The 26,860-nt window shown below is 38.2% G+C and overlaps 5 protein-coding genes across 9 annotated transcripts; 3 read left to right on the top strand and 2 right to left on the bottom strand.

The window, feature by feature from the left end:
• Nucleotides 1-1,319: 1,319 nt before the first annotated feature.
• Nucleotides 1,320-9,487, top strand: LOC104945965 (uncharacterized). The gene is made up of 8 exons (XM_010771705.1): nucleotides 1,320-1,323; nucleotides 1,589-1,706; nucleotides 5,339-5,493; nucleotides 5,582-5,741; nucleotides 6,055-6,130; nucleotides 6,428-6,490; nucleotides 7,204-7,392; nucleotides 7,529-9,487. The coding sequence occupies exons 1-8, from the start codon at nucleotides 1,320-1,322 to the stop codon at nucleotides 7,913-7,915; spliced, it is 1,152 nt and encodes a 383-aa protein (XP_010770007.1). The 3' UTR covers nucleotides 7,916-9,487.
• A 1,177-nt stretch (nucleotides 9,488-10,664) lies between these two features.
• otub1b (OTU deubiquitinase, ubiquitin aldehyde binding 1b) lies at nucleotides 10,665-14,415 on the top strand. 2 transcript variants are annotated; one of them, XM_010771702.1, is made up of 7 exons: nucleotides 10,665-10,772; nucleotides 12,016-12,080; nucleotides 12,271-12,369; nucleotides 12,475-12,593; nucleotides 12,896-12,980; nucleotides 13,230-13,424; nucleotides 13,858-14,415. In XM_010771702.1, the coding sequence occupies exons 1-7, from the start codon at nucleotides 10,730-10,732 to the stop codon at nucleotides 14,053-14,055; spliced, it is 804 nt and encodes a 267-aa protein (XP_010770004.1). In that variant the 5' UTR covers nucleotides 10,665-10,729; the 3' UTR covers nucleotides 14,056-14,415. The 2 variants fall into 2 exon arrangements, 1 of the variants encoding a protein (XP_010770004.1); XR_798395.1 differs by having other exon boundaries at nucleotides 10,722-10,765.
• A 732-nt stretch (nucleotides 14,416-15,147) lies between these two features.
• Nucleotides 15,148-21,513, top strand: cskmt (citrate synthase lysine methyltransferase). 4 transcript variants are annotated; one of them, XM_010771696.1, is made up of 5 exons: nucleotides 15,148-15,291; nucleotides 15,513-15,892; nucleotides 16,779-16,932; nucleotides 18,124-18,776; nucleotides 20,577-21,513. In XM_010771696.1, exons 3-5 carry the CDS (start codon nucleotides 16,791-16,793, stop codon nucleotides 20,676-20,678), a joined length of 897 nt encoding a protein of 298 aa, XP_010769998.1. In that variant the 5' UTR covers nucleotides 15,148-15,291; nucleotides 15,513-15,892; nucleotides 16,779-16,790; the 3' UTR covers nucleotides 20,679-21,513. The 4 variants fall into 4 exon arrangements, with proteins under 4 accessions (XP_010769998.1, XP_010769999.1, XP_010770000.1 ...); XM_010771697.1 differs by lacking the exon at nucleotides 15,513-15,892; XM_010771698.1 differs by lacking the exons at nucleotides 15,513-15,892; nucleotides 16,779-16,932 and having other exon boundaries at nucleotides 15,152-15,291.
• On the bottom strand, nucleotides 20,862-23,528 carry LOC104945961 (ependymin-like). Its single transcript, XM_010771700.1, has 6 exons — nucleotides 23,401-23,528; nucleotides 23,208-23,242; nucleotides 22,965-23,099; nucleotides 22,690-22,882; nucleotides 22,449-22,536; nucleotides 20,862-21,802 (listed from the first exon to the last, which is right to left on the bottom strand). The coding sequence occupies exons 1-6, from the start codon at nucleotides 23,465-23,467 to the stop codon at nucleotides 21,679-21,681; spliced, it is 642 nt and encodes a 213-aa protein (XP_010770002.1). The 5' UTR covers nucleotides 23,468-23,528; the 3' UTR covers nucleotides 20,862-21,678.
• Nucleotides 23,529-24,109: 581 nt separating this feature from the next.
• LOC104945959 (ependymin-like) lies at nucleotides 24,110-26,092 on the bottom strand. Its single transcript, XM_010771695.1, has 4 exons — nucleotides 25,896-26,092; nucleotides 24,780-24,966; nucleotides 24,609-24,696; nucleotides 24,110-24,473 (listed from the first exon to the last, which is right to left on the bottom strand). Exons 1-4 carry the CDS (start codon nucleotides 26,076-26,078, stop codon nucleotides 24,341-24,343), a joined length of 591 nt encoding a protein of 196 aa, XP_010769997.1. The 5' UTR covers nucleotides 26,079-26,092; the 3' UTR covers nucleotides 24,110-24,340.
• Between the last annotated feature and the right edge of the window lie 768 nt (nucleotides 26,093-26,860).

The following is a 26,860-nucleotide window of genomic DNA, read 5'->3' as shown; positions in this document are numbered from 1 at the left end:
AAGTTTCAGGAAAAGATTCTCTTTTTTTGTCCTCTATTTCTATAAAAACCTGCTCTGAAATGAGCGATCAGATTTTGGCCAATTTATGATGTTTGACGATTTTTTGGGCTTGTGTAACATTAGCCAATCACCGCCAGGTTAAACCCCGCAGCAACTTATTCACCGGAATCTACTCTAGAGCACCATGGTTTCTTTTAACAAATTCTTCTCAGAGGGGCGTGGGAGGGCTCCTGTATTTATTAAGAGTAACGAAGAGATAGGCACTTTGGAAACAGGGGGCTGAACAGAGGGGTTTGGGATGCTGCAATGATCTGTTGGTGTTTGGGCCACAAAAACTTCAGAGACATGTTTTGTATATATCTGAGCCTATTAATATATGTGAAAACGGTATAATAGGGGGACATTAAACACACACATGGGGAAAACATTAAAAGAACATCTACAAAAAAACAGTTCGACATTGGGGACATTTAATGCTTAACTTCCTGTTGTATATGTCTTTTTTAATCCGGAAGATAGATAAGCACTGTAAAGCTTTTACACTCCACATTTCTCTATTAGTTTGATTTGCAGTGCCCACATTTCTTCAGCTTATCACATTTCCTTTCCTCAAAGATGTTCAAGGTGAAAAATATTATTTTTTGAAAGAATGTAGTTCTTCTTTCCTTCTTGTACCCTACGACATGATTATTCTGTGGTTGGTAACAGGATATGACTGAACTTTGGCTTTTGCGTTTTATTTTAGCTTCCTGTGAAATGTTGCATTCATTGGAAGTAGTCTTTTGTAATTGCATCAGCTTGAAGCTTGACCATTCAAATGTTTTTAATCCCTTCTAAAAACACTCACTATTATTTGAATCCCTATGAGCAGAGGTGGGAAGTAGTGGAATACAAATACTTCGTTACTGTACTTAAGTATATTTTTCTGGTATCAGTACTTTACTCCACTACTTATTTTTCTGACGACTTTCTACTTTTACTTCTTACATTTTCTACAGAAATACCTGTACTTTATACTTTTTACATTTTTCAAAACAGGCTCGTTACTTACATTTCTTTCTTTTTAAACATTACCATAATAATTTTTGTGTTGTTACCAAGGAAGAGGTAGATTCACCCTACTATCTACAAAGTAGCCTAGGTGTTTTTTCCCTGTCCCCACTTCTTCTTTGCTTGTGTTCTAAATGGTGGTTGTTCAGTGTTGAAACATTCATTAGCTAACAATGACATTTTTACAATTTGAAATAGAAGAACTTTAATGCTCTATTAATATAAAGTGAGGTCCAGTTACCAGTTACTCTATAAAACAGTTTGTAGTTATGGGTACTTTTTACTTGAGTACATTTCGAAGCCAGTAAAGTACTTCTTTACTTTTACTCGAGTAAAGAAGTTTGGTCAGTACTTCAACTTTTATCAGAGTATTTTTAAACACGAGTATCTGTACTTCTACTTGACTAAAGGATGTGTTTACTTTTGCCATCTCTGCCTATGAGTATATTTTGTATCTTTATCTGCTTTTCATTGAGTCTCTGTTGGTGTATTTATGTTCTCCTCCTCCTCCTCCTCCTCCTCCTCCTCCTCCTCTCAGATCCCCCAGATGCAGAGGTGTCTGGCTTCGCTGGAGACTGGTTGATGGGTTTGGAGAATGCTGCCCTGAGGTGTGTGAGCGGAGGAAACCCCAAACCACACAGCTTCACCTGGCTCAGGTACAGAAGGCCTGCCTCCCTCTGGCTGTCTGGAAGTCGTGTGACTAACTGTCTGATGTGTCTGGTCACTGTTACTTTTCCCATAACTCATGCCAATTATTTCACTATGATTTTCCCAGTGAGTTGTACAAATGTCTCAGGCAAATGTGAAAGCAAAATGCCTCCATGTGACCAGGATGTTTTTATGATCTCGCCTGCTCTTCTTAACTCTCTCACAGAGCAAGTCATTACATTACATGTTACTTGTTAGACGCTTTTATCCAAAACGACTTACATACTCAATACTGTGGGCAATCCCCACAGGAGCAATTTGGGGTGAAGTTTCTTAGGGACACAATGACATGCTGACTGCAGTGGGGTTTGAACCTGATCCCAACACCAATGCACAACACACTGCACCACACGCCTCCCGTCATATAAAGCAACATTGACATACACTGTAAATATAGGCTCAGGGAAACAAATTCAACTTTTAAAATTACCTATTTTTAAAAAATAATTGTAATATTAAAATCAAGGTACAAGTAAACAATATTAGTTGAAGCAATAGGGCAGAAAGCATAGAATCAAATTTGCTCTCCCGTGAATTAGTCAACCTTTTTGATCAAAGGCCTAATTTGAAATAGCTACAAACTTTATGATAAATATGTTTTAAAACTAATATTTTAAATAATATTTTCAAGCTAAGGATTTACCGAAGTCCTGTGCAGGGGCTGAAATAATAATACACACCAGGAAAGAGATAAGAAGTGTCATACAAGTAAATATGTCACTACAACCCATTATATAATTATTTTAAAGAAATAACAAAAGACCATGTTTTTAATTATATTGTCGAAATGATATTTTGATATAGGTTTGTTTAGTCTGTTAATAAAAATATATCTAAACTTTGATTTGAATTATTGATATGATACGGACAAGACAGATAGAATAGGATAAGAGCAGTTTGCCAGATTCATAAACGAGCCATGAGATGTATTTGTCTATACAGATACTGGCGGATTAGACTGCATGTAAAATACAATGTAATCCTGTTTCTTCACCATCCTTTCCACATGGCCTAATCAGAGTCCCAGCGTTGTCACTTCCTGTGTCCATGCGTGGTTTTAAACTCAGACGAGGGTTTGACTGAGATTTCTCACTTCTTCTGCTTGAGTCACCTGGTGTCATCTTTAAGCCGTTTCATGAAGTGAATCAATATATTCTCAGGGTGTGGCATAGAGTTTGGCTCAAAAGTGTGAGCCACAAAATGACTGTAAGTCTCTCATGGAAGTATGAGAAGTGACAGTTTTGCCCCAGGGAGAAATTCCTTACCAACAGATGGAGCATAGGTACATCTTACATTTAAAGAATATTATGTAAACAAGTTTGGTGTGGTTTGAAGTGATTTTGTGCCAGGTGATGTTTAACTTACCTTTCATTGTTAGTCACAGGAACACACCTCAAAATGTTTATTTTTTTTAGTAAGGCCTACTAGACTCACACCTGATTGAGCATGTACACACACATACACAGGGCCATGTTAGCACTCTGAATCTCTAGTTACAAGGAAACCTCTCTTCCACACACATTTCTCACAAACACACACACACACACACACACACACACACACACACACACACACACACACACACACACACACACACACACACACACACACACACACACACACACACACACACACACACACACACACACACACACACACACACACACACACACACACACACACACACACACACACACACACACACACACACACACACACACACACAGATGACTGCAGCACTGGGCAAACCTGTTGGCTTTGTCAATAAAAGGCGGCAGGTGAAGTAATAGCTGCTGTCACAGTTTCCTGTTGCGGCTTGTGCCGAGAGCAGACAGATGAGATGGTTTCACACGAAGGAGGGAGGAAGGGGGGATGAAACGAAAAGGGAAAGGGATGATCGGCCCCAACAAGAGAGGTGAAATAGGGCAGCAGGTAGCACAGGGGTTGGGGTGAGAGGAGGAGGAAGAAGAAGACGATGGATGTGTGGATTTGATCAAGATGTTATCAGATGTTATGTAAAACACACAGTTGATATTTCCTGCTTGTAGTGAGGGTGAGTGTAATGTGAACAGGTTTGCTTCACTGCATGTGTTCCTATAGTTGGAATACACCCAGTATTTCTGAGGCAATGTTGACATGTTGTTAAAGTTCACAGCAATAGGCAGACAAAAAGGTCAAGTCTGTTCAAACGGATTAAATGAAATACGCTCAAAACAACAACACCGAGGCAACACCCTGGAGTCGCTCATCATCACTGCCCTGAGTCACACTGCCAGGAAATACCTTTGTATTTCCCAACAATTAAAAGTCTACAGTGTCGGCTATCGGGGATCTATTGGTAGAAATGGGATAGTAGATATGCTTTTTTATTAGAGTATATTAACCAAATGCCTTCTGTTTTGGTTCCCTTATGGGCCCTTTCATATCTTCATACTGTATAGGAAGTGGGTCCTCTTCACGCTGTCGGCCATGTTGCTTGCCATGTTTCTACAGTAGCCCCAAAGGGACAAATCAGGATTCAGAGAGTGCCTTACGTGGCTTTATTTTACCTCAAAGTCAAACAAACAAAAAGAGCAATTTAAGGGAAATGAATGTCGATTCTGATAATCTATGCAACTGAATAATCACACAAAAGCAACTTAACATGTAAAAGAAAAAAATGGTTTCACAGTAAGTTTGAAATAAACAGCAGATTTTGTGGCCGTAACCTGACCAACTATAAACAAACATTAACTTTATGAGGGACTGTGTGAGTGATTGTATAAAAAGGGGTCATGTCTTTTTTGTTTTGTTGAATAGTTAGATAGTAGATAGGGAGGTTGTATCCAGTATTCAGCACCCTACCCCATCCTAGTATTTGTTCTCTAACGATAAAAGCTACTCTGTGAAATATAGTGAGAGATGTAGAGGTGGGAAGTAGTGCAGTACAAATACTTCGTTACTGTACTTAAGTACATTTTTTCTGGCAGTGTGACTCAAGGTAATGTGTCAGTACTTTACTCCACTACTTATTTTTCTGACGACTTTTTACTTTTACTTCTTACATTTTGAACATAAATAACTGTACTTTCTACTTCTCACATTTTCCAAACAGGCTGGTTACTTTAGTTTTAATGTGTGTTTGGTGGCGAGATCATTATTATTTAGAGTCATTGCGTGCCTATTGATTTTAACACGATCCGTGTATCCATCATTTCCTGGTCTTCTATAAAGAAGAGGGACCAATGAAAACGTTGTCATTTTGCCGTTGTTCAGCATGGAACATTATTGTTCTATTACTATAAAGGGAGGCCAGTTACTCTATAAAACAGTTGGTAGCTACATTTTACTTAAGTACATTTCAAAGCCAACACTTTACTTTTACTTGAGTAAAGAAGTTTAGTCAATACTTCTACTTTTAACAGAGTATTTTTAAACACCAGTATCTGTACTTCTACTTGAGTAAAGGATGTGTTTACTTTTGCCATCTCTGAAGAAATGTTGCAATTCTTAAAAAGGGAACTCAGATCATCACATGACCAAGATAATAAAGTAAGGGCTGATATAAATGCACTATAACTCTGTTTTGTTTTCTTTACAGAGTTGGGGGAGAGTTACCGGAGGGAGTTATCCTCCACCCTAATGGAACACTAGTTTTTGGGCGACCCCTTAGCTCGTCAGATAAAGGCACCTACCAGTGTGTGGCGAAGAACGACGTAGGAGTGGGGAAGGCGGAGGTGGAGATTATTGTGGGAGGTACAGGACAACAAAGTAATTACAACACTTACAATGAGAATACATGTACGCATCCATCTAATCCCCCCCCCCCTGACCTCCTTTGCAGACTCCCTCCAGGAGCTGAGCTTGTTTGAGAAAATGCCAATGATCTTCATCGGGGGCGCGGCGGGGGGGCTGCTGATCCTGATGCTTATCGTCATCATCTGTGTCACTTGTCATCACAAACGGAAGAACAGGAAGCTGGAGAGGGAGCTGACTCAGAAGAAGTATGTTGGGATTTTGTAATTAAAATGAGATTAAATGAGATGATACATTAATGATATCCTCAGGGAAGATTACGTCAATAAGAATAACTAAGAGTGGAGTTACTCAGGGCTACTGATCATATTAGCACTGACAGTTAGAATTAGATAAACAAAATGTGTCAAATTAAGTAATACATGAGTGTGCAGGATGTGGAAAATAACAGCAAAGATGTTATAATATGCTGTAAAATCTGAAAATGGTCTAAAATATGGATGATCCACAGTCTATTTCTTCAATCATTTAAATATCTTCTTTTTCCCTTTTTTCTTGCAGGGAGGAAATAAACACTCTGGCGAGGGTTGCTTCTATCAGGAGGATGAACTCTGTCAGCACAGATGCCAGAGGAGCGGTACTATTCCTGAATTATTCTTTATACACTGAGCACTGCAGCATCATGTTGGGTGTTATCCTTTGTGTGCACAACCTGATTCAGGATTGCTGGTCCCATATGTTTCACGTAATCATTTATGCAGGGATTCTCATTCAGAATTGATACTGAGATGAATGATAATGCAGTCAGTCAAATGATAATATCTCGTCTGTCGCTCATCTTGCCCTACCTACAAGTGAGGGAAGTTTGGAAAAGGTTTTATGTTAGTTGCACAGACTTTTCACTCATCTAATCCAGCTCTCTGTTTCCTTTCAGACAGAGGAAAACATCCCTCTGAGGGTGGAGGCGACCCTAAGGACCAGCCTGTCTTCCCTCGGGGTCAGTCTACGTTTTACATTTCAAATCTGAATGTAGTGCATCTCGGATAATAATAATAATAATAATAACGATAACCCTTTAAAAACCTTTCTGCTACTTTAATGCTCCTCTTTATTGGGACCTTTTGTTTAATGGGTGGCTTTTTAAATGTCTACACTGAGGTACACTACAGTGAGGCAAGCAAAGAAGCATATCTCCAAAAATGTCAAACCTACCCTTTAATGTCGTTTTAATGTCATGTGATTCTGCTGACCTCACGCATGGTGTTCTGCACAAAGTTATTCCAGTTAATTATTTAGTTTTATATAGCAGCTGTAATTAAAAGCCTTATACACCCATGTGTTAAAGGTCCCATTGCATGCTTTCCTGGTTATTACCCGTCCCCTTGTGTGTTATGTAGCTTTTTATTTTAAAAACATTTATTTTTTATTCAAACCAAAGTCAATTAATACTTTTTTTTTTCTAGCTCGGACATTATTTGGAAATTAATTGGAAATTAGAGATCCATTACAGTGTTACATGATATTTCAAGAAATGCAAGAAACCAAACTAACATATTATTGCTTTAATTAATTTGAAATGAAAAAATAAATCTCAGAATGACTATTTCAAATCAATCTTTAGAACAAAATTGTCTACAGTTTAAACAAAGGGTGCAGAATATGAATGGGTGAATGAGTGAAACTGATCACCGTGTGTTTCCGTGCCGACAGGAGCAGGCTCACTGCCGTGACAGCCGCTCGACTATCTCTATTGGACGGAGTGGAATGGGAGCGTACGACTACCTGGGCAGACCAGTACTAAACAACAACTCTCGGAGGGGAAGAGAAAGGATTCTGGATAGAGACGAGGAGAACCGACTCAGAGTGGAGTCATACGTGAGAAACAGCAGTATTTCTTTAGTAAGTGTGTCTTTGTGTATGCGTATTTCTGGGCAAGTCAAAACACGATTTAACCAAATTGTGGAATGCATCTGAGCAAGCTTATTAGCCTCTGCATGCTTACCTAATGCTGATGAAGTTTGTATGTTTGTTTCAGCAGGAAACTCGATTCCACCCTCCTCTCACGCCTTCAGCCTTCCCAATCCTTCAGTCCACTGAGATTGTGAGACAGCTGAACGGCAGCGCCATCATCCCACCAGACGGGGGTTCACGGCCAGGAAGTGTCTCCAAAAACCACCAGCACCCTCCTCCGAACTACAACTACCCTCGGGTGATAGATGATGAGGATGAAGTGGACGAAGGTTTGGGAGGTCCTGCCAGTCAGGAGCACCCCGATGACCAAGACAGCGAGACAAACAGCTCCCAGGTGTCTGAGGCCCACAGTGCTCTCTATCAGCAGACTAACGGCACAATCAGACCTAAACCCAGGCCCACTGGGATCAGTCCCCATGCCTCCCTGATCCACAAGGCCCAGATAGTTTAGCAGGCAGCTGGGAATGAACATGTGGAACTACAAGACTTGTCAGCTCTGGTCTTGGAACAGATTCAAAGGAACAATCCTGAGAAAAAACATCTGCATTTTGACTACAATGCTGCTTCTTCTATTGTGCATGGTGCAATACAATAAACTCTTAAGAGGAATTCTTTGCAGCATCTACTGGGCATATCGGATTTCTGCCTGATGTTTGGTGATCAACAAGTGTGTTCCTGGCACAAACAAAGACTATGTCGCAATATTTCCAGTAAAGCTTCTACAGCGTTTAATCGCAGACAATATTTTGTGTTCCCATTTCGCAATACAGCATCTGGTGCTCTATGACGGACAGGTGATTGCAGTTGACATACCTTTGAGGGGGATGTTAAAAGAACTCAAGGACATGTACGGTAGAAAAAATAAATAAGGAAATGCAAGAGAAGTAGAGGAGGCCGTGGGGAAGTTGGTAAATCAGAAGATTGCAACACTTCTGTATGTAGGGTGGTTGATGCCATAGTGGTTCTCAGTGTGTCACTAACCGTGCCTGCGTTAAGTTTCCTTACACAACACGGTTTGGGAGCTGATCCACACCATGGGGTTGTTCCTTCTTTGCCACACCTGCACCATGCATACCTCCTAATTGTCTTGGATGTCATTAAGTCAAAACATGACTTATTAATGTGGTGATTTGGTGACCTGTAAATCTGTACAAAAATGCAAATAAATTCTGTTACAATTTTAATTTTTTTTTAAATCATCTGTACAGTAAATAAGCAAACACAAATAGCCGATAAATAACCAGTACAACCTGCTCCTGATCCAAGTTGAGAACTGGAACAGCTGCTATGTTTTTGTAAAATCCATTTTTAATTTTTCAACCGAGTGCGCTTTTGTGGTTACTAATAGAGGAGAACATGTTCCACAACCTTGGACTGTATATGTTCCTTGAAAGGTTTCTTCGGCGTTCCAGATAATGCCTTGCATGCAAGAACAACTTGAGATGAAACGGTACAGCTTTTTAATATTTTGGCAAAACCAAGCCTGCCTTACTTAACTCTAGATGAGCAATAGTAGATACATTTTGTAAATATCGGGCTCTGTTACAACCCTGACATGGGAAGAAATGTGCCAAAGGGAAAATATAGAAAAATCTATTTGTTTAATTGGCAAATATGAAGTATTATTTGTTTCGTCACGTATATGTATTACATTGTTATGTTTAGTTTATTTTACCTTAAGAATTTGAGATCGTTTGTTACAAAAACAATGTGCCATATATTATTTGCTCACACCTAATATAGGTTAAAGCAAATGAATGGTGTTATGTGTGAATGTAGGCTGTATTTGTAGTAAACATTGCCCCCTGATGTGTACTGCTGGGAAGTGCAGGAAGCTAAATGAGCCTACTGCTAAACTACAGAACTATGAAAAGACTCTGCATTGCACTGTGATTATGAGAAATGATCTTCCTGGTCAATTGCCTGGACATTTGTTTATTTTAAGGGCTATGTTTGGGTATCAGATTGTTTTGAGGGGTTGAAATAAATGCGCATTTTTTGTATGATGTTGATGGTAAAAAAATTGTTTGGATCATATACATTTAAACTGATATTTATTCTAGTTTTGGGGGGAAATTGGATTTAGTTTGGGATTTAACTGCAAAGGACTAAATGAGCATTTCACAGGTTTCCAACTCATGATGCACAGTCTATCTATTCCCTCATTGTCATGTGATGCTTGGTGTGATGTGTGTGCTGCTAATTAATTAAAGAAAAGAGCAACATGGCATATAACATCAACTAAAAAAAGAATTAAAACTAGATTTTGAACATAACATAGTTCCTATAATGTATATTTTTAGTTTTTCCAATTCAACCATTACTAAAACAGATTGAGCAATTAAAAATAAATAAAAATGAAAATACAGTTAACACACTCATCCAGGTTTTGCTTTAGTTGCATCACAATAAAATAATGTAAAACAGGGAAGAATGGGAACAGTCGCAGCCCTTTTTTGGATGTATCTCAGTTAATCAGAGACTATTCGGACTTGACCAACTAAAAGTGTATATATTAAACTTAAACATCTGTTTTAATCACTCATACCAATTGAATATGAACATATATGAACACAGATTGTTCACAATATACATCAGAAAGGAATTCAATTTAGATGTTTTCTTGACCCCAACCCGGGGACAGTTGTAACAAACATCAGGGATGTTTGCAACATACTTTAAATGTCACTGCTTAACTTACCTTTTGTCTCAATGAACATAGTATTCTTAAAATATGTATTGTTTTACATTAATATTATAGTTATTTTATTTATACAATAATTAAATAGCATTATTCATAGTCAAAAATTGCAACAACTATACTACAACTGATTGTTGTGTTTTAAAGCATTTACTGACATCCCATTATTTACGTAACATTCACTTTTGCATGTTCAAAAAAGCAATTTAAAATTGTATTTGGGTTGAATATCCTTGAAATCACCCCAAATATCTTTTTTTTTCTTTTTTTATGATATTGTGTTGCCTATCATGACATGGCTCATTAGTTATGGGGACAACTAGGCCACAAGTAAATAAGTAGCCAACTAGTTAAGTTTAAAAATTAGGTTATTAGCAAACAAAACTGCTGATAGTTTGGTTTAATATCGGCAGTTTTGGCAAGAAAAGGTCTAATAGCACCGAATAAAAAAAATTCAATCAACCAATCAAATAAAACTAACAGAAAATAAACAAACAAGACTGGACCGGAAGTGAGTAATGAATGAAGTCATGCAGAAGGAGGAAATAGATCTCGATAGCTAAGATGGCGGAGGAGCAGCAGGAATCATCACAGCCAGAGGTGGGGGGTGAGTGAAACAGTTGCAACACAAAATATTCAACTAACAGTGTGGCCATTTCTCTTGCAAATGAAGCCCGAACCGATACGAGTGTCCCCTCGACGTTTCAGCCGCTGTCCTCTCCGCGGGGCCGGGGGCTGGCATGGAGCGATGAGGCCACAGCTAGTTGGCTAATGTTAGCTAGCTACCATTGCTACACAAAGAGAAAACGCTTGTTTAGTTACTGTCATGGCAGCAATAAGTGGCAGTCCCACCATTTTTGACTTGGGGAAATGTTGAAAATGTATGCTCAACATTAGAAGACAGGACATCCCGTTTTTAGTAGCTAGAACAACCGTTTTTGTCGTGACTTGAATTTGTTTTGTTTTCGCTCGGGTCGAGCTAGCCATGTTGAGCTGACTGACGTTAGCTGATGTTCTCATTTGAAGTGGTTTCATGTTAACTGCTGACTATGGCTGAATCCTCTGTGGTGACGACATGTCATACAAATAGGGAGAGACAATATAGATGTATAGCTTTTAAGTACATATCCATTTGATTATTGTTTTTATTTACGTCAGTGCAATGTTGATTTCACTAACCAGCATGGGGGGAGAAGTACTCGGATCTAAAAGTAGAAGTACAAAAGTATAGGAATACTCTGTCAAAGTAAAAGTCCTGCATTCAAAATGTTACTTAAGAAAAGTACAAAAGTATTAGCATCAACATGTACTTAAAGTACAAAAAAAATAAAAGTACTCATTATGCAGATTGCCCCACTTCAGAATAATATAGGATGTGTTTTGATTATAATTAATGATGCATTAAAGTGTTATCAAAGCTGCTGAAGGTGCAGCTAGTTTTAATGACTTTGTAAACGGCAGGGTATCTTTACATTGTGTTTGTTGAAACTCCTTGCAGCAATTGTTTAGCTATTCGCTTAGCAAGTTCATTTTTGTAGACATCTAGCCTCGTTTAGCTAAATAATTAATTAGCTCTAACAATGCTATCCTTAAAAAATCCTGCTGTTAGCATTGCATTTGTGGCATATTCAATATGCAGCACTGATCTTGACAGCTATGTCTCCTCAGATTTTAACCTGACCAATTTTCTATCATGATATCCATTATTAACACTGGCCCTGATTTGATACAGATTTTTTAAATCCAATTGCCAATCACTAGATTAAATTTCAGCCATCATGGTGGCTATCATTTCCCTTTTTAGAGTTTGTACTCTGAACGCCTAATTATTCTGTCCCCTTCTCTAAAAGGAGGAGTGAACTGCCTTGCATACGACGAGGCCATCATTGCTCAACAGGACAGAATTCAGCAGGAGGTGAGAAATCCATTTTCAATGAAGATCCAGATCAGAAAGTTTCACATTCTATTCATTTTCAGAAGTGTTCAGAAAACCCAACTGATGCCTAAAATGTACTAATGTTCTAGTATTCACTGTTTTGATCAGAATAGAGGCACCCATGAGGGACGTTTTTTTTAATGATCTATTTTGTGTGTTTGGTCTGTAGATAGCCAACAGTAACCCGTTAGTGTCGGACAGACAGGACCTGGCGGTGCTGCAGAGGGAGTACGCTGACGAGGACACAGTTTATCAGCTCAAGATCAAGGTAAGTCAAAGGTTACTGTACCTACCGAACCAAAATGTATGTCTATTGCATACTCAAATAGTCTGTGCACAGTTTTTGTAAAACTCTTTTTTTGTTTTGTTGCAGGACCTACATAAAAAATACTCGTGCATTCGTAAGACGCGACCAGATGGGAACTGTTTCTACAGAGCCTTTGGCTTCGCACATCTCGAATCGCTGCTTGATGACAGCAAGGAACTTCAGAAGTGAGTGTCACAGTGGTTACTGTTTGTGCTGTAGTCACTTTTGGTCACACTTTTGTTGTAGTGTTTGATAGCGTTACTTTAGCTAAAGAGAGAGTGGAAGCGAAGCACCCGTAGGACATCGGAAGCAAAAACTGATTTTCTGCTCAAAAAATGATGGTCTGCTCTGTCAGGTGTTTTGTTTTCTGAGTGCGTAGCTCTTGGTCAGTTTGTCCTGTTATCAATTCTACTTAAGGTCTAACAAACACTATTATTGATGGCCCACATTTCACAAGGTTTTTGAATACATGTTTTTGTCTCTTCAGGTTCAAAGCAGTTGCAACTAAAAGTAAACAGGACCTGGTTAATGAAGGCTTCACTGAGTTTACCATTGAAGACTTTCACAACACTGTGAGTGTCTTGTTCAAGAAAAATGACATTTCTTATTTATTTCTATCTGCTGAGCCAAGATGCAGATATTTCCCCTATATTATAAAGTAGTAGAAAGCATGATATTATTATTTTGTTTATTGAAGTGAACAGTAGTAACGTTTTATCGGATCAAAATTGTGAAATGTTTGAATCTCGCATTAGGTATACTATAGCCATCATCTTGTTGGATTATGTCTCTAATGATATGAATAATGTGTTTTCTCAAAGTTCATGGACCTGATCGATCTGTGTGAGAAACGGCCGACCCTGCAGGAAGTGCTGAACTCCTTCAACGACCAGAACGTGTCAGACTATTTGGTCGTGTACCTGCGGCTGCTCACCTCCGGCTACCTGCAGAGAGAGTACGGATTCTTTCAGCATTTCATCGAAGGAGGACGCTCTGTCAAGGAGTTCTGTCAGCAGGTTAGTTTTGAAAATGCTTTCTTTAGTGAACTTCACCAAAGAAAACATCTAGTTCATGAGAAGCAAATGTGGGTCTCTAAATGATCATTTTAATAGAAAAGATGGGCTTAAAGGCATTTATGTACAAATTGAAATATGCTTTTTTTGCTTCAACAAAAGTCAGCCATTCTTGGGTGAATAAGATACGATTTACTTTATTGATCCTTAATTTAAGAAATATTTTCATTACAGAAGCTTGTAAACAAGGCATTGCACACGATGGATGAAAATGAGTAGGAAATGATCAAAATAAAAATATGTACATATTTACAGTGAAAGATTATATCTTTAAGGATGTCAGAAATGTTCTGAATCTATCCATTCCAGTTCTGCAAAAACAAACTCACAATAAACAAACTAATACCTGATTTAAACGTTTTCCTTGTTTTCAAAGGAGGTAGAGCCCATGTCTAAAGAAAGCGACCACATTCACATCATCGCCTTAGCCCAGGCCCTGGACATTTCCATTCTGGTGGAGTACATGGATAGAGGAGAGGGAGGAACAGTCAATCACCACGTCTTCCCTGAAGGAGGTGACCCACGCATCTTCCTCCTCTATAGACCCGGCCATTACGACATCTTGTACAAATAACACTCCTGGCCACAGCCCATCTCATCGTCTGGGTAAAAAAACAACATCAGCAGCCGCATTGATGAAGCATACGTGTACGAGATTACACACATGTATTTGAAAAAAATTAAATATAAAGTCACATTACATGCCTCCCGTTCCCCTCTCGCCCCCAAACTCCCAAGTTTCTCCTCAGTCATCACAAAATGGTTAATAAAAAAAAAAAAATCTTTGGAAAATAGAAGTGACTCCAGGCATTTATAGTTGTACAGGTTTTTTTTTCTTTTGTGGTTGTAAATGTTATCTACTTGCTTTATGTTGGATTATTTTCCTTTGTTACACTGCGTTTCATTGAGTTTTATTAAAGGGATTTAAATCTTATTTATTGTCATTATTTCTTGTGCAGTGCTTTTTTTCTAAGTCAGGTTGAACAAGGGCTGCAACAAATTATCATCAAATAATCACTTTTTCTCTCACCTTAAGAAATCTGAACAATACTTAACCTTGCTTTACATTATAACTTCTGTACACTATTAAGCATCATTAAGCATCATCAAACTTTACAACCGGACATTTGAGATCTTGGGGTTTCAGATAATGCATGGTTTCCCAGGATAAATTTAATAAGAAGAGGTTTCATACAAGTTAAGTTTCTAATTATTGACTTGCCTTCTACCCCTGACAGATCAGCTCTCCCCCATACTCATACAATAATGTGTTTATGTAGGTCTCACAGGGTTCAATTACAATGAATTAATAAACATTGTAAATATCCTGTCACTTACACCTCCAACTGTAAAAGAGATTTATGCTGAAGCAGTAGGACTATTTTCCTAATTCATGCAGGCACTCAAAGTGCACCATTAGAATAATAACGCTTAAAACAATGGGACAAATATAATAAAATATGCTTTAAATACAATAAATAAGGGTTTACTGAAGTTACTACAGGAAAACAGTTGCTTATTTTTATCATCAAAAATATGTGCTTTGTTTACAACACATGCGCAGTCACATGCGCAGTCGCGTCATTGCTGCATAACCTAGTAAAATATCGTCTCTAAATCAACAGATGATGTCTCCTACTACTTTTTGTGGGTTGTTGGTAACAACAAATATGGGCGGAGTGAGAGCTCTTTCTCTTGGGGAAGAGTAAGACCAAGCAGGACTGACAGAAAATGTTTCCGCGAGCAAAGTCGCTGACAATGTCAGGAAGGAGGATAGCTGCAGCGTGGATACGGCATCACTCTGTTACAAGTGCGTTCAACGTTTAATTACTAATTTTAAGTGCATATGGATTTAAATGTTTTGTATTGGTGTTGTGACATGAGAGACACATGATGGGGTCACTAGCAGTCAACAAGCTAGTTAGCGTTAGCCAAGGAGTCGGAGACAACTTGGTACAGGGAGTTAGAACTGTTGTATGTTAGTGGACGAGGTCATTTTTTATTGATTTAGGACGTTTTACTGAGTTGCAGGTTTGTGTACAAATGAATTCAAGAGTCGAGGGAATGTGACGTCACCCACGGCAACTTGGCCATCTTCGGAGGCGAACGCAACCTACAGCTAGCAGAGTAGCATATGTTTTCACTCAACACTTTTTTAAATGATGGTCAGTGGGCGTTGTTGTGTCCTTGGCTGTAAGAGCCGACCCCACGACAAACGACAACAAGAGAAGATGGATCAGGTTGTATTCGTTTCCCACATGGAAACTCTACGAGGGAGACCATGTAGCCAACATCACCAAGAGACGCCAGATGGCATGGGTGGCAGCTGTGAGAAAGAGAGACCTCACCTTTGACAACATACCGCAACATACCCATGTCGGCCAAGATCTGCTCTCTGCATTTCCATACAGGTGAGTTTATCATGATCAGAGGAGGAAGAAGTACACTGATCTTAAGTAATTGTAGGAGTACCAGAGTGTAAGAATACAATTAAAAGTCCTGCAATCAAAAATGTTACTCAAGTAAAAGTACACAAGTATGAGCAGCAAAATATACTTATAAAGTACAAAATGTAAAATTGTCAAAGCTGGTGGAGGTCGAGTTAATTAGAATTACTTTTTATACTGCAGGCTATCTTGTTAATTTTACTCCAGGTGTAACTAAAGTCACATTTAGGGAACTGTGTAATATATACCTGGCTGCTAAATCCTAAGAACTGTTACAGGATTTGTATTTTGAAAAGTATTTTTTTTTGTACTTATATTTTTTTATTATATTTTTTATTATATCATAACTTAGTAACTTTTATTTTTTAACATATGTAACATTAAGCTGTCTGTGGCTCTTTCCTGCTGTAATGATGCAAATGTCCCCTCTGTGGTACTAATAAAGGTATTCTGATTAACAATCCAAACGTGCTAAGTAACTAAAGATATTATAAAATGTAGTGGTGTAAAAGTAAACTCTGAATTGTAGTGGGGTGAAAGTACAAATCTGCAAAAAATTGAAATACTCAAGTAAAAATACAAGTCGCTTAAAATTGTACTTAGGTTACTTACTTGAGTAAATGTACTTTGTTACTCTACACCACTGATAATGCAATACCAATTTCACTTGATGCTGTTTGCGTGTTAAATTCCATTCATCCTATTTCTAGGAAGCAAACCTAATGTAACGTTACCAAGCTAACAAACATTATCCAGCGACAGCAACCTTACACAGAAACAGTCACAACTTTTTTTTTCCAGAAAGTTAATTTTCACCCTGCTGACAGTATGAATCCTTGATGTTTTTCAGGAACACCAGCATATGATAGGCGGCTGTGGATCAGTGGGTAGAGTGCTGGACTTTGAATCAGGGGACAGCAAGTTCGAGTCAGCATGTCGGTGTGTCCCTGGGCAAGACACTTCATCCCAAATTGCTCCTGTGCGGATTGTCCACAGTACTGAATGTATGTAAGTCGCTTTGGATACAAGCGTCTAACAAATGACATGTAATAATATGAAATGAAGGAGACAAAACCAGACTGGGCTCCATCTGTACTGCTGGGGCACTCAGAAGTCAAGGTATCAACATGTGGACGTTTTGACACAAGAGTCCACAGAGAGAAGACGAAGCTACCACCCACAGTAGAGGAATCAAAAGACTGAATGTGACTTTTGTAAGGTTCGGCAAGAGGAAATCAACCGCCTGCAGGAAGAAAACACTAGTCTGAGGTTGGAGCTAGAAAAGAGGAAGCTGGGTGAAAAGTTTCTGCAAGATGCTAATTCCTGAAATCAAAAACTTCACAGGACTTCCATGTTTTGCCATATGCTCATGTTTGCTATATCACGCCTCCTCAAACATCAAGAATCAGCTACGATCCTGTGTCTAAGGCTGAATCTCCACGTCCAACACTTGGATCACCTCTTCTGTGTTGACAGAAAAACAATCTCCACCAGATTCAGAGACGCCATACGTCTGTCTTATCCCTTTTGTGTAATCCTTCAGGGAAAATAGAGTACTTGCAGGGCACTATGCCACATCAGGTTGTGGAGCCTTTTGGAAATCTTGTTGCAATCGTTTTAGGCTGGTCCCTTAATTTAGTCTGACTGTGGGTTTGATATAAGGGACTGAGTGCAGGACTTAAGGACAGACATAAGGTGTTTGACAATACCTTTAACATTCTCAAATGGACTTGGGTGGTGTCATATTGGGTAGGTAGATGACATGAGACAATTTACTTGCTTATGTAGATAATAACATGTTATGTGTTGTGTTACTCAATGAGGCTGCATAGAATGATAGTTTCTCAGGTGTATCCATTGTGTGAGAGTGCCATCTGCTGACTGTTAACTGTAAGTGTCAAAAGAGGGGCACCAGTATCAGTGATCAAGATTATTTGACGATTCTTCTCTTAATTCATAAGTTGTGTTAATTTAATATTGTGAAATAATGCTCCTTTGACTCGTTCAAGAGCTTCTTTCTCCTCTTTTTCTTCTTTTGTACTTCATAATACTTTTGCACTTATACGTACTTAAAACATTTTCTTACAAGCAGTGAGGACACATTTAATTAACGTATTTGTTACTAAGGTTAGTTCTAAATGCTAATGTTCACTTACTTACTCTCATGGTATAATCTCATCTGTGTTTCTCCTTAGCTGATCTCATTGAAAACATGGATAAGAAAGCAACCTGGGACCGCTTCTATGCTGAGAACAGAAACAGGACAACCACCTTCAAAAACTTTGAGTGGTTCTTCGGATTCGATGCCATCCGGGACTTCATCATGCCATCCTTGCAGACCAAGTCCCACGGAGACGCTCTGCTCCACGTCCTGGATATGGGCTGTGGCACTTCTGCTATAGGGCCCTGTATTTACAGACACTCCCATCTCCCGGTACGGGTCACGTGTGCGGACATCTCTCCCATAGCTGTGAGACAGATGCTGGAACACATCCAAGCCAATACCATCCAACCTCACAATGCTTCCTCTCAGCTTGAGTTTGTAGAGCTGGACTGCATGGAGCTTCAGACACGCTATGTCTGTAGAAGTGTGGACCTTATAGTGGATAAGGGCACCACAGACGCCTTGCTGAGGTCCAAGGAGGGCAAAGGGAAGGCTGGTCTGGTGCTGAAGCAGTGTTTGAAGGTGTTGCGTAGCTCAGGGTCGCTGCTCCAGTTCTCCGATGAAGACCCTGATGCCAGGCTCCTGTGGCTGGAGACTGAGGCCCAGGAGGCGGGGGTGATGTCATCAGATGTTAGTGTGCAGGAGGTGGGGGAGCTCAGGGGAATGACTTACTACTGCTACCAGGTGACTCCTTGTCCTATTGTATAGCAGCTTTAAACATTACAATAAATACATGGAGGTTCATCATGTTGTATAAGGAAGCTATTAAAAACAATTTTCAAAGAAGGGATGTTTGTTTTATTCTTCGTACCTCATTGTTTAAATGTTTTTATTCGTCACGGCGGGTTACAAATACATTTACGCCAAATACATCCATGTATAATATTCTCAAACACGCTAACACAGACAGTTCAGTTATGAGGCTGACCATATGCACTTTAAGAGTTAATGTACTGAGATTTGGCAGTCCTCACTCTTCCATCTCTTGTATAGTATAATTTTTTGTATAACCTTTTCATGGTGCTCAGTACTTTGACTTTGCTATGACATTTTTGACATGTTCATGGCGTACAATAAAATGATTCTTATTGCATGACTTTTGCATTTGTTTATTTCATAGCATACTGTACTACTATGCCTATTTAATTCATTCATTTTTTTTATGTCATATATGTCTTCTTACGGCATTCTTATGAATCTTGGCATATTATGCAATTAACTTTGTGACATTTTGATGCAGTACGATACAATGATTTTCTTTAGATTTTTAAAAAGACGTAGTTTTTGGCATTAAAAAAAGCAATATACTATACTTCAACTTATTGGCTTTATGGCCTACTTTTTTAATGAAAAGTTTTGTTATAAACATTATGTTCATCTTCATGATGTCTCACATTGTATACTGTATACAAAAAGCTTGGTATAGAATGCCGAAGAACCTGAAAAAATGTCATAGTATTATGTCAACAAAAATGTTGTGGTCTGATTGTCAAAGGTATCCAAAAATGATGAAGAATAGTTTGTTAAAAATATCAAAAAAACGATTTATATGTCGATATATATAACTTATGGTGTTTCTTCTGCATATTTACGACATACGACATACTATGTCTTTTCTTTTTCTTTTTCGACATACTTTACTATGTTATTTTTTCACATTTTTGTATGTATGGTATGTTGCAATATGCTAAAATAACATAGCATATTATGCTTTGTTATTTTAGCATATCTTCGACATACTGTACTATGCCGTTTTTTATAATTTCGACCTACTATAGGCTACTGAGTTGTTTTTGCATATTTTCGACATACTATACTATATATTTATTTCATATTTTCGACATACTATACTATATATTTATTTCATATTTTCGACATACTATACTATATATTTATTTCATATTTTCGACATACTATAGTATACTCTGCCTTTTCTCATATTTTTGACATATTGTACTACTATGCCTTTTCTTGGTGCATATTTTGCATAGTTTTTTCCTATTTTTCACATATTATTTATGCCAATGTTTTGCATATTTTTGACATACTATATGTTTTTTAAAAATATTTATATATATTATTATACTAAGACGTTTTACTGTCATTACCTTTTTTTCCTTTTCATTAAATGCATACAATACTATTACTTTTTTTTTATATTTCAAGAGACAAATTAACATTTTACATGGCACAAAACTTTGTATTTTATGATATTTTATTTAGCTAGTTCTTTTTTTCTATTATTGACATAAACACCCTCAGAAAATCAACCTCAGCATTTATTTTGTGTTTTAATATTTGAATACATTTTGACCTGATTAAAACATGAAATAATACAAATTCCAAATGCACATCTCATGTGGGGATTAAAGTGCAACACTGCCCTCTTGTGTATGTATGAATATATAGTATCCATTATGAAAAATCAAGTCTAGGTTATGTTATGACCCCTCCCTCTCTGCTCTGTTTGTCTGCTGTTGTCAGGGAGGGTCCCAAAGGTGTTCCAGGAGCCACCCAGGCCCAGTTTGGTTCGTCACTTGCCCGCTACACTGGCACACACATTACACCCTTATATGTACTGTATAATATATTGTCTTGTTTCCTGTGGTGGTGTCTTGATGATTGTTGGGATTTAATAAATGCATCGCTAACCTGACATGTCTCCTCTCTTTAGTAGCATTTCCTGAGCCGGTTTGTGACAGTTAAGACTTAAAGTAAAGAGTAAATGAGTATGTAATTTACTTCTTTTTAAGTATAAAGATCATCACAAACATTTTCATCTTTAATTTGCACAAGTGCGGATGTGCTGACATACAGTAGGTCAACATCTCTGTTTGAGTAGTACGGTTTATGACCAAATACATGCAGTGTTAATAACATTCCCACCAGCCTCAGCTATTATATTCAGTGCTAATTAAGAAACACTAACTAAGATGGTGAACATGGGAAACATACCATTACATTACATGTTTCTTGTTAGATGCTTTTATCCAAAGCGACTTACATACTGTGGGCAATCCCCACAGGAACAATCTGGGGTGAAGTGTCTCGCCCAGGGACACAACGACATGCTGACTGCAGTGGGGTTTGAACTTGTGCTCCCCTGATCCGAACACCAACGCTCTATCCACTGCGCCACACGCCCCCCAGCTGAGCATTAGCATCATGTGCATGTTAGCCTTTTGCACTGCTGTGCCATACCTTCACTGGTTTCATGTAAATCAAAGTAGAACATACCTTAATAAACAGATTTCAAAAGCAAGCAAAAAAAACAAAAACAATCTGAATGATTTGATTTCTGATTTTCTATTACTGTTACATCGCAAGTGACTTTTTAACTGTAGCCTATCATTTACTTCAACTGTTTTTGTGGGTTTTTTCACTTCTTACATTCAATCTAATGGTTATACACACATAAAACTAACAATAATTGTATTGATTCAAATGTAATTAATTGCGTCATGAATTCTACCCAAAGATATACCACACCAATGACTGCTACTCAAGTAAAAAACAATAGAGTGCAAAGAGTCATATTAGAGTATTCATCATCAAAGTGCATCACATATCTAAAACATAGTCTGTTTTAAAACAAGCTGAAGAAGGTCGCTGGATCCTCATCCTCCTCTTCCTCCAGCTGGGCGTCCTTACAGAAACGTGGAGGGTTGAGTTCTTGAGGCTCCACTAATCCAATGACGTTGTTGAAGAAGCTGAAGGTTAAACAAAATATGAAAATCCCGAACTAGCAAACATAACAATGGATGCTACAATAATGTACTGAAATCAAAGAAGATGCAAAAATAAAAACCACAACATTTAATTTTTAGCAGTCGTTAAGCTAAACTAAGCAAACCCTCTCCTGGATTGAGCTTTATATTTTACAGAAGATGTAGTTGTCTAAATAATCATCGCACGCTGCAAGAAAGAGAATAAGCGTATATGTCGTATGATCTTAAAACCTTGGTTGCTGATTGGCTAATGGTTACACAAGCCAAAAAAATCGTTATGACATCATAAAGTGGACAAAATCTGATCAGCTCATTTTCAGACAGGATTTTATATAGATCAGGACAAAAAGTGAGCAAAGTCTTTTTTCCTGAAACTTTCAGAATCTCTTTACACAGAGGGGACGCATATTTATGTATAATTAATTACTTGAAAAAGTGGATTTTGCATAATAGGTGACCTTTAAAACAACAGTTATAGCACTGACACACAGAAATGAAACTTGTCCATTACAATTTTAAAACCTGTGTTTGTCAAGTCCAAGCACATTTGCCAATGGTTGATAAAGTCTTGTATTGTATTCTTTCAAATAACTTTTGAAATGTGTGAGTTGTCTGTGCACTCACTGACCTGGTCACCATCCATCCACTTTTGCTGGTGTGAAACATGGTGGTGATAGGGACGCATCCAAACTCTGTGACGGTGCTAATGTACTTTGCTGCAGAAACAAAAGAAGATCATAAGTTAGCTGAGGCAGCAAAACCAGACCAGCAGGTTTTGTAAGCATCGACAGAAGAATCACAGAAAGTCATGTGCTACACACGTCGCATATCTGTCTAACTTCCTCTCTGTTAACTTCCTCTAAATCTACCTGTTCTATTCTTCATCTGCAGCTCTCCTTCCCATGAGTTGACCAGGACCCCCTGCCCTGGTCCAGAGGAGCTGCCCAGCACCACCTGTCCTAGCAGGTTAGCGTCCTCTGGGATGGCCAGTGGGTGAAAGTCTGCCTTCAGTGGCTTCTTGCAGCATGTTTTGTTCTTCTTATCTATCTTGTACATGACACCCTGGAGGAGAGATTAGCAGTAAAGATGAATATGTGTTGCACACGGAATCTCTGAATGAAGACATAAATGTTATTGTCATTACCTTTTGGAAGAGTAGAAGTACATCGAAGTGGAAGCTCTTATTGTCATAACTTCCAAACTCTCTGAGGCGGATTCGCTGTCCCAGTGCGTCATAGGTGTACTTGGCATAGGCCATCAGATTCTCTTTTTGGGTAGCCTTGGAAAAGGATACAAATGTATTATTAAAGCAAATTGGATCTTTTTTGAATGAAAGTAATCCAATATTTTTTGCTTTTCACTATTGTGAAAGGAGATACACACTTACCACTGACACAGTTCCAGTCAGCAGTCGTGGGGATTCTGTTAGAATAAAATAAATGTTTTTATTACAAATGGATCATATACGTCAAAGCTTGCAAATATTTCTTCATAAAGCAAAAACAGATCAGCACATAACTGATCGTTATCATCGCACAGGTAAACTAGATAACAAAGTCACATCTTTTTGTTCTACTTACTGCATGGTTTGGGTCTCTGAGCCAGGCAGCTCGCTGACAGGAACACCAGCAGGATGAAGGCTCTCATGCTGTCCGATGGCAGAAACACTTTCCTCTGCACACAGATCCAGATATGCTGCTGCAACTGAGTTCACTTCCTTATAAACACACAGGGGAGGCTCCCAGTCTGCATCCACTGCCAGGTTTTCTAACAGTCCTGAGAAGCTCACACACCTGCTCTCAGAATATATTTGTTTTAATGTTATTAATGTGCAGCATCCCCGTGACCCAGCTGGCACGAGGTTTATAGCCTGAGATGTTTAATCATGACATCTCATTTATTTCTCCCAATAGTTGCTATCTTTTATTGTAGTAGCACATTTTTTATGTAAACCTTTAAAATAGGACATCCAGGGGACTATTTGGGTTCAATACTCCAGATTTTCTAGTATCTAAAATGAACGTGTTTTGCACGGATGTTTATTTCTGAAATGATATAGTCATGTTTATACAGTTTCCTGTTTTCACTAGACACTTGGACATGTATTATGAAAGATGTAGATTCTGTAAACGCTTGACATTTTGCCATGCACCACTTTTGCCCATTATAATGCTGTATGATACGTTTGTTTGTTTATTTATTTAAAGGACAGTGCACATTAATCCACATTGCTGTAAATGAGCCAGTATTAGCCAGCAGGTTGTAATTAAACAGATAGGTCAGTCGAAATGTGCTTTTTATACATATATCTTTATTGATAGAAATCACAAGATTAAGTGACATGGCAATTTTACTTCAGAAAACATTCATAATTCCAGCCTTAAGTTCAAGACAGAACATTGTAAAAGAAAAAAGTTTTCAAAAATCCGTCTAGGTTGCATCATTTTGTTGACATTTTTTCCAGGAGTAAAAGGCTATGATCTATTTGTTTCATTTGAAATGGTATGTTAAAGGTGTCCCTCAGTGCTTATTATTGAACAAGCTGAAGAAGTCCACTGGCTCTTCATCACCAGCCTTCATCTCCGCGTGCTGGCAGTAGGCTGGAGGGTTAAGCTCTTGGGGGTCCAAAATCCCAATGACATTGTCAAAGTAGCTAGGAAACAAACAGAAAGAAAGAGACACTTGGTGGGAAGCAAAACAATTAACATTTTATAAAAGTCCCTGCTAGGCCTTTCACCATCATCAAACTATCCTTTCTGCTATATGGAGATTTTAACAGTGTACTTACCTAAACAACACCCATCCAAACTGGTCGGTGTGGAACACAGTAGTGACAGGAATGCAACCAAATTCAGTCACTGTGCTCATGAACTTCCCTGTGAAGTTTGGAGAAGAAAAGGCATGTGTAAATAAAATCTAAGGCAGTCAATGCAGCACAAACTATAATGTGCTGTCCTACCTGCTTTCTCGGGGAGATCCCCCGTCCAAGTGTTGACCAGGAGTCCTTCTCCAGGTCCGGAAGAGCTGCCTAAAATAACCTGGCCCAACAGAGACGCATCTTTTGGGATAACCATGGGTTGGAAGTCTCCCTTCAGAGGCCTTTTGTTGCATGTGCGGTTGTGCCTGTGAATCTCATACATGGTAGCCTGAGGAGGAGAGTTGTAGGGTAATGACTTTTAAACCTGACTAACATCTATGCATAATACAATCATTTAAATACCAACATTATTCATTCCTGGTGATGGACCGGGTACTTTAATACCTTTACTTTAGTCTTATGGTTACTAGTTTTATTTAGTTTGATTTATTCTATAGGTTTTTAGATTTTATTGTATCTATTCATTTTGCTTTCTGGGACGGATCATTAGTTATTTATTTGTATTATCATACTTTTTACCTCCTTGTGTCTCTTAAACTGTTAAACTGTATGTCATATGCTGCATGTTTCCAAAGAGGTCTTACCGTGAGTTCCTTGTTCTGTTTTCATTTGTAATGTGTGCCATATTGTTAAAGCACTTGAGCTGCACCTGGTTTATGAAGTACTATACAAATAAAGCTTTATTATTATTATTATTATTATTATTATTATTACTGTAGCACTTGTGAATCTGTGTTGTGTAATCTATGTTGTTTTGCATAAGTTTTTTTTTTTTTTAAATCACAGAAATGGCTAAATGTGTGTTTATGCATTCAGAAAGCACTGCATGCTTACTGTACAAGTTGATAAAATTACTCTAACATCTGCAACTGTCTCGTGACTAGCCTTTAAAAGCACTAAAATCTGTAAAATTCACATGTCTACTTTACTTCTTCACCAGGATGAATGTTGTCATAGACAGGTATAAGCAGTAATTGTGAACTCTAAAACATAACACTAAAGATTATAGTCTTGCTGATGCCTCATGTTAATCATTGGCAAGGTGCACATAAAACTCCTACTTCCATTAGAAAGCTCTGAAGAGCAAATGCCTTTAATGACGTCCAACTCCAGAGTTTGTTCAAATGTTAAATCAATGTTCCTTGTACTTCTGAACCGTTAAATGAATACTGATGTTTATGTCATAGCGTTGGTCACCTCTCTGTAGAGCAGGAGAACGTCGTAGCTGAACGTCTTATTCTCATAGGTCCCCAGCTCCATGAGTCTGATCCGCTGTCCCATTGCATCATACAGGTACTTGGCATAGACCCACAGATTTTCCTTCTGTGTGGACTGGAGAAAGATCATGTGAGTTTCAAGATTCAAGGCTTTTATTGTCATTTGTACATAGCTGGGTCAATATCACTATAAAGTAACGTTGGTGTCCCCATCAGAATCACTGAATTCACACAGAATAATGAAACTCTGAGGTCTTATTATACAAGGCCAAACATTTACACACATATCAGTGCAAGGATAAGTCTCTTGAAATGTGTTTCCTTCATTTTATACCTTATTTTTTCATTGGATGTATGTGATTTTGGCATGTCCCACACACTACTCTGCTAACTACAGTGTGTGTAATAAGTGCTTAAATGATACTACATTTAAAAAAAAAAGTATATGGTTTTATTGTCCACAACGAGTTATTTGATAAAACAAGTCATTTTGATCATGTATATTCTATTTTCATAATAATATTGATTCATATATATTTTTCATATGTCCCTGACCTTTGCTGTCCACCCTGTCATTAAGGTGTAACTGCCCCATAAAAAACCCTCTGATGTTTTCATTGACATCACTACCACCATTGTGTCTTTCCTCAATGGAGGCTGAGACATTGGCTAGTTGCAAAGTAAGTTTTTAAACTTATATTTCGAAATTGTAATCATATTATGTGTGTAGTTGGAAGTTGTCAAAAATTAACATGTCCACTCTGTCATAGTGAAATGTCAATTAATATAAAAACCTTTCAGAAATTCGAAATATATTTGTTAAACAGCACACAGTCACTCAGGCCTCACAGGCAAAATGTACTGTCTGTCCCACGCACCCACTTCAAGACCCGCGTGATCGAGCATTCACAGCTGTGGCTCCTAAATTATGGAATGCTCTGCCTG

Source organism: Notothenia coriiceps, unplaced genomic scaffold (genome assembly GCF_000735185.1).
Source record: "Notothenia coriiceps isolate Sejong01 unplaced genomic scaffold, NC01 NC01_scaffold00010352, whole genome shotgun sequence".
Taxonomy (NCBI): Eukaryota; Metazoa; Chordata; class Actinopteri; order Perciformes; family Nototheniidae; genus Notothenia; species Notothenia coriiceps.
This window is presented reverse-complemented; position numbering and strand designations above follow the sequence as displayed.

Bases quoted from the DNA above. Each gene is read 5' to 3' on its own strand.
- cskmt (XM_010771697.1), top strand. From the start codon at position 16,791: ATGATAGGCGGCTGTGGATCAGTGGGTAGAGTGCTGGACTTTGAATCA. The intron at 16,933-18,123 runs GTATGTAAGTCG...GTTTCTCCTTAG, and splicing joins GATTGTCCACAGTACTGAAT to CTGATCTCATTGAAAACATG. The intron at 18,777-20,576 runs GTGACTCCTTGT...TGCTGTTGTCAG, and splicing joins TGACTTACTACTGCTACCAG to GGAGGGTCCCAAAGGTGTTC.
- LOC104945965 (XM_010771705.1), top strand. The intron at 1,707-5,338 runs GTACAGAAGGCC...TTTTCTTTACAG, and splicing joins CACAGCTTCACCTGGCTCAG to AGTTGGGGGAGAGTTACCGG. The intron at 7,393-7,528 runs GTAAGTGTGTCT...TGTTTGTTTCAG, and splicing joins GAAACAGCAGTATTTCTTTA to CAGGAAACTCGATTCCACCC.
- otub1b (XM_010771702.1), top strand. From the start codon at position 10,730: ATGGCGGAGGAGCAGCAGGAATCATCACAGCCAGAGGTGGGGG. The intron at 10,773-12,015 runs GTGAGTGAAACA...CTTCTCTAAAAG, and splicing joins ATCACAGCCAGAGGTGGGGG to GAGGAGTGAACTGCCTTGCA. The intron at 12,370-12,474 runs GTAAGTCAAAGG...GTTTTGTTGCAG, and splicing joins TTTATCAGCTCAAGATCAAG to GACCTACATAAAAAATACTC.
- LOC104945961 (XM_010771700.1), bottom strand. From the start codon at position 23,467: ATGAGAGCCTTCATCCTGCTGGTGTTCCTGTCAGCGAGCTGCCTGGCT. The intron at 23,243-23,400 runs GTAAGTAGAACA...TTATTCTAACAG, and splicing joins TCAGAGACCCAAACCATGCA to AATCCCCACGACTGCTGACT. The intron at 23,100-23,207 runs GTAAGTGTGTAT...TCCTTTTCCAAG, and splicing joins TGACTGGAACTGTGTCAGTG to GCTACCCAAAAAGAGAATCT.
- LOC104945959 (XM_010771695.1), bottom strand. From the start codon at position 26,078: ATGACAATAAAAGCCTTGAATCTTGAAACTCACATGATCTTTCTCCAG. The intron at 24,967-25,895 runs GTGACCAACGCT...TCTCCTCCTCAG, and splicing joins TTCTCCTGCTCTACAGAGAG to GCTACCATGTATGAGATTCA. The intron at 24,697-24,779 runs GTAGGACAGCAC...CAAACTTCACAG, and splicing joins GGATCTCCCCGAGAAAGCAG to GGAAGTTCATGAGCACAGTG.